The 6,144-nt window shown below is 36.2% G+C and overlaps 1 protein-coding gene across 1 annotated transcript in view; it reads left to right on the top strand.

Annotated features, from left to right (window-relative positions):
• LOC107669991 (ribosome biogenesis protein bop1-like) overlaps positions 1 to 6,144 on the top strand; it is an 80,749-nt gene that overhangs the window by 54,386 nt on the left and 20,219 nt on the right. Inside the window, exons 4-7 of the mRNA XM_016462441.1 lie at positions 3,784 to 3,938; positions 4,019 to 4,136; positions 5,093 to 5,194; positions 5,603 to 5,815. Of these exons, the coding sequence (XP_016317927.1) occupies positions 3,784 to 3,938; positions 4,019 to 4,136; positions 5,093 to 5,194; positions 5,603 to 5,815 (588 nt within the window). The remainder of the gene's footprint in view (positions 1 to 3,783; positions 3,939 to 4,018; positions 4,137 to 5,092; positions 5,195 to 5,602; positions 5,816 to 6,144) is intronic.

Here is a 6,144-nt window from a genome sequence, read left to right as displayed (position 1 = left end):
ATATATATATATACATATACACACCTACTTGGGTACATAAAAGGTGTAGTAAATGGCCCAAAATCCAAGGCTGAAGCAGTTTTCTTTAGTGTACGAATGCTAAAAGTGAAGTGTAAATGGAGTTTGAGGTAATTAATTAGGTTAGATACTAATGATTAGATGGTAACATTGCATGCAGAAGCTAATAGTTATGTATATGTGGTTGGTAATATGAAGACACAGATTTATGAAGTGGAATTAAATCCCAATAGTGCCCTACTATTGCACTGCATACTCTAAAGTATGTACTTCCCATCAACTGTGAAGTATGTACTTTCAATGCGTAGGTGAAGTATGTGAATTGAGATTCAGGCTCAGCCAGAGCTTTTTTCAAAGCTGATAAATGTCATGAAGACCGTCGTCTAAAGCTCTGCGCCTATATTTCTGGATTGACAGTCTGATTTCTCAGGTGGTTTGCGAGGAGGGAATTTTTTCCACTTGTCTCTGGGAGTTTAATGATGTGGTGTGGAAATATCAGGCGTAGAGGTGCAGGCTGCCAGCAGCGAGGTTTCTGACCATCTTTCCTCGAAGCTTCTGTCAAAAACTCACACACGATCAGCAGTCAATCTCCCATCTCGCCGTCCCCACCGCAGTCTGAACAGGAAGTTGATAAGAGCATGCGGTAAGGGGCAGATTAACTGCGTTCAGTGTTCTGGACTGACTGACACTTAATAAAGGCAGCGTTCAGCAGCTCAATTGAAAGCAGGTGAGCTGTGCGTGTGATGTTTTTTGTGTCCAGTTCTCTTGGACCGTCCCACTGAGAGAGCCGAGGTTGAGTGTGACCCTGTTGACCTTGCAAGCACCCTCTCTTCTGATCTTGCAATCTGTAGTATTCAAAGACAACAATTTTATTGTGCACAATTCATAACTCTAACCCAACGATTTGCAGCAAAAAAGCACCCATTATTTCCAGCATTGTGAGCGACAGCAACTGTTGCTCATTTGCATAAAGCTGAGCTCTTGAAGTTCAATGCAAATGACCAGTGATGTGATCGAGACAGCTGTCAGTGTGAACGAGGTTTAGAGAAAATATTTTTCATCATGTTTAAATATTATTTTCATCAGAACTAAGACAATCTAGGCAGGGAAATTAATAATTTAATTATAATTAAAATTATAAATAATTAAATCAATAATAATTATATCCCAGCCTAATATGTTGCAGAAAAATCTAATCCCAGTAAAATCAAGTCCCAGCCTTTCCAATTATATTAATATAATACTATTATATTATATTACTGTACATTATATTATATTGTTTATTTTATAGTAAATATAATTCATAAATATTGTATTATATTTTAATATACGATTTTGTATATTTTATTACTAGCTTAAGATTCTGCACTATTTCTAGATCACTAATCATAAATGTTGGTTTTTCTTCTCTATGATATTAATATACATTATTTTCTGCAGAAAATTCTAATATGAAGATTTATTCCTTTATATTTTCATTTGTTGCAACAAAAGCTGTCTTTCAAAAAAAGTTGCCTTCCATTTTCTTGTTATATTGATATATTTAATCATAACATATTACATATTATGTGTGTGTATGTTTATGTATATTACTGTTTTACTGTTTTTTTTAATTATATACTGTATTTTTAATCAAATAAATGCAGCCTTGATAAGCATAAGAGAAAAAATATTTAAAAAATTATACATTAAAATACATAAAAATAAAACATTTTGGCAAGTAGTGTATAATATTATATTATGTAATATAAAATTCGATGAAATTATATTTAATATATTAGTTGAAAAGTTAAATAGTCATCTGGTTGTGTAGTAGTTGGTTTCACCCTGTTTAGATGACCAAAATACTAGTTTTCTCAATGCTTAGAAGCACTTTAAGCATCCCTAATTTCTCTTTTCTGAAAACTGTGTGAAGATCCAGTGACAATCTGTGACGCCTCCACACAGGAAGTATCAGATTAACAAGTCTTACTTTCCTTCTGTCGTGCTTTCGCTGTCTTGGCACTGATTCCTTCAAGTTGGCAACGATGCCAGTTGCACCAGACAACACAAGCACTTCAGTCGGCCAGACATCAAGGTTACTGTAAATATGTCTCGTAGACATTTAGATTACATTACAATCAGATGTCTGTGAGGTAGACGGCATTAGCCAATCAGACGCGAGCCTTTGAAGATGAGTGGCGTGTGGGCGTGGCTTCCGCAGCTGCTGTCGGCTGTGTGTGAAAGCGTGACAGCGCTGCCCACTCGGACCTAATTGGATATGGTAGGGGTGTTTTTATAGAAATCACTCACAGGTGTAGGACTCGCTTTAAAGTGGTGCTTGCAACTTCTGAGAACTTTCAGCTGTCTGCCGTTACCAGTGTGTGTTTGTGCGAGCGAGAACGTGTGTGTGCATCTTTCCCAGACAAAGAAATCTCTATTTTCAGACCCACGCTCTGTTTGGTTTATTAGCAGTCCTAGCTGTGTAATGTTCTTGTGGCATACTGTAAAGTGGGCAGGTTAGTGAGCTTAAATAAAAGGCGGACGGTTTTCTGCACCTGCAGAACTGAGGCCTTCCTGACGCACAGCTGTAACCTAACCGTGACTGCTAGTAAAGAAGGTCGAGGGAATGACAGAACTGTTCAGTGTGACTAGCAAAACTAGTCTAGTAGGGCTCAACTAATGGTACAATGATATATTGATATCGTGGTCACAATATAATAAAATAGTGGTTCTTATGTGTGTTGTTTTGTGATCTTTTCTCACTCACTTCTCATTCATCTGTATTAAACTTCACTGCTATGCATAATGATTTTCTGAGCTTGTTCTGAGTTTGGATTTGTTTAAATAGAACTTTAAATAATATTTTTACTATTATTAGAGGTCACAGTACAATTCGTAGGTCACTAATCACAAATGTATTTTTAACTATATTTTAAATTTTATTTCATATAATAACATTTTTATATATGAAATTTAGTATTTTATATACATAATAAAATATTTTAAATAATATAAAATATATTGAATATTATATTAGACATAGTGTGTTTATAAATATGTGTGTGTAAATATATATTTATAACAGAATTGTTAAGAGAATTGTTTACAATTCTGCACATTCTAGGTCACTGATAAATATTTCTTTACTTTTTTCAACCTCATAATGTATAATATTTTTAAAACAATTTTTACAAATATTTCCAAACATATTTTATTATATTTGCTTACATATAATTTTGCAGTATTTCTAGGTCAGTGTATTTGTTGAATATTTTTTCAACTTCAATTTTCTTTTAATCTTTATTATATTACGTAATTATATTAATATAATGTTTTATAATATATGTATAATATTATATAATATTATATTTGATGTAATATTTAATATGTTTTATTTAATATGCTTGCATATGATTCTGCACTATTTCTAGGTCACTAATCATAAATATTTGTTCTTTATTTCAACTTCAATTTTCCTGTTTTTTTCCTCTCCAAAATCATAAAACTTTTTTTTTCTCAGTTTTAAATGAAAAACTCAGTATTTTCTGTATGATCCTGTCAAATACTTTTAGTCTTGAGGTTAAATACCATTTAAGTATAAGAAAAAAATAGATGCATATGGGCATGACCAAGATCAACGGAAATGTTGGCTTGCTTTAATACTAACCAGTCTTACTCTGCAGGTACTAGAGAAACGCAAAATATTCTGTGGTGTTGATCTGCTACATCTAAACTTGATGAGATTCCCTGTTGATCTTTATCACGTTCTCTGTCCGTTCACAGGACATCCGTAACACCGTCGGCAACATCCCTATGGAGTGGTACAAGGATTATCCCCACATCGGATATGATCTGGAAGGCAAGAAGATCTTTAAACCAATCAGAAACAAAGATGAGCTGGATGAGTTTCTCGACAAGATGGAGAATCCCGATTACTGGTGAGGAGCATCTGGAACGTCCATTTAAACTCATTCATCCTCTGTAATTGTTTAGCACTCATTCTGTCTGTCATTACTAGGCGTACCGTCCAAGACAAGATGACGGGGGCTGATATCCGTCTGTCGGATGAGCAGGTGGACCTCGTGCACCGTCTGCAGCAGGGCAAGTTCGGTGACGTCAACTTCAACGAATACGAGGTATTCCGATCTGGTTTTCCGCTCTGTTGGTGTTGGATTCAAACACAGATCCGACAGTAACAGAATTTGTCACCTCAACATCTGCAGTCTGGTCTGTGAAAACCTCTTAAAACAGACTTCTAGATAATAACCCCAGCGCACGATGAGGAAAAAATGAAGCTGGTCGAATTACTCCTCTCGTTTACGAAGCCACACGAAGCCCAGCCCGAGTCTGTGCTCACCGCCGACAGATGAAGTAACGAAACATTAACGTGTTACGTGAGCGCAATTAGCCATCTTAAGAAAAACACCACAGCCCCGGCTGACCTACGCAGGAGGTAATGAGTCTGGATGGTGTCATGGCCACCGTTTAGTGGCTTCAACTTAACAAGCATCAGCGCTAATTGTGCATCGCTGTCTGTTTTGGCGCAAACAGGAAGTGAGTCAGTCCACAGTTGGTCTGTCTGTGATCAGTTAGTCGACCTCAGACAGGCTTTAAAGAGCGTGAGCGTGAAAAAGCCACCTGTCTTCTGACTGGGACTCATTGCGTCTGGTTGATTAGCCCAGATGTTCTCATTTTCACAATGCCAAATTAAACAGAACACAAATAAACTTTTAGGTCCTATATAATAGAAAATTGCTGCGCATACATACATACATATATATACATATATACATATATTTATTTTTTTATGTGAATGTCAAAATAAAGGCTAAAATATTAAAGCAAACTGTATACGATTATAATTTAATAATTATATACAATTATTATATATAAATTACAATAAACTGTTTGTGTGTGTGTGTAGGCTCATTTATCAAAAGTGCTATTAATTTACTAAGGTCTTTAAAATGTAAAAAATTCCTTACTTCACCTTTAATTGCATCTAAGGTAATAACGATATGATGTCATTGATTAAACTCTTCCTTTGCATTTAATGTTTTATTGTGTCTCTCCATTTTGCTTGTGTTTCTAGCCTGCGATCGACTTCTTCTCCAATGAAGTGATGATTCACCCCGTCACCAACAGGCCTCAGGATAAACGAAGCTTCATTCCTTCGCTTATCGAGAAGGAGAAGGCAAGTTTTGTTGTCCTTGTCACACCTTACAATTTATGTTTATGGTGAAAGCGTATATTTACTATGAATCAGGAAACAGCATGAGAATAGTCATGTTTCGTCTCCTAACTGCTCCCAGCTGTGCTGCGTTACAAATAATGATTCCCACATAGTTTTTAAAGTGGAAAGAGGTCTAAAACGCTGACTTGATGGGGATCTGAAATTGGACGCTGAAAGAAATCAGACCTGCAAACTTTTCAGTAAAAAAGAAGGCATTCCGGCTGATTCCGGTCACTATATACAATGCGACGTGTGCAGCGAGTTTTGAGTAATGATCGTTCACATGTGCTCTCAATCATGACAATGATGTGTTACTGTGTGTGTTTTTCTCTCTACTGTACCGTTACTGCATCCATCTCTGTCTGTTAGGTCGGGAAGTTGGTCCATGCCATAAAAATGGGTTGGATCAAGCCACACAGACCCAAGGAAACCACCCCGCAGTACTATGACCTGTGGGCAAAGGAGGACCCCAACAGCATCCTGGGACGCCACAAAATGCACATCCCAGCACCCAAGATGAAGCTTCCTGGTCACGAAGAGTCATACAACCCTCCTCCGGAATACCTGATGTCAGAGGAAGAGGTGTGATTTTAAGGAAACGTTCACCTACATTTGTCAAATGTCATTATTTACTCACCCTTATGTCACGCATGATATAATTTTTTTTACGTAGTGCTTTAAAAAAAAAAAAAAACAACCAAAAAAAAAAAAAAAAAAAAAACATTCATTCTTGAAAGATAAACAAGCATTCGAATTAAGTACAAATTTAAATCCATTTTCCATAAACAGACAGTAAACAAAGTGTTAAGACACTAAAAAAACAGACAACAAGTGTTCATGGTCTTAACATTCCCAGCATGCACTGGGGCAGCTATAGCAGGTTAGCATGGCCTAAAGCTGTAACTATACTG

The sequence above is a fragment of the Sinocyclocheilus anshuiensis genome, unplaced genomic scaffold (assembly GCF_001515605.1).
Source record: "Sinocyclocheilus anshuiensis isolate Anshui unplaced genomic scaffold, SAMN03320099.WGS_v1.1 scaffold160, whole genome shotgun sequence".
NCBI classification, from domain to species: domain Eukaryota; kingdom Metazoa; phylum Chordata; class Actinopteri; order Cypriniformes; family Cyprinidae; genus Sinocyclocheilus; species Sinocyclocheilus anshuiensis.
The sequence above is the reverse complement of the archived record's forward strand: the minus strand, read 5'-3'. Positions and strand labels throughout refer to the sequence as shown.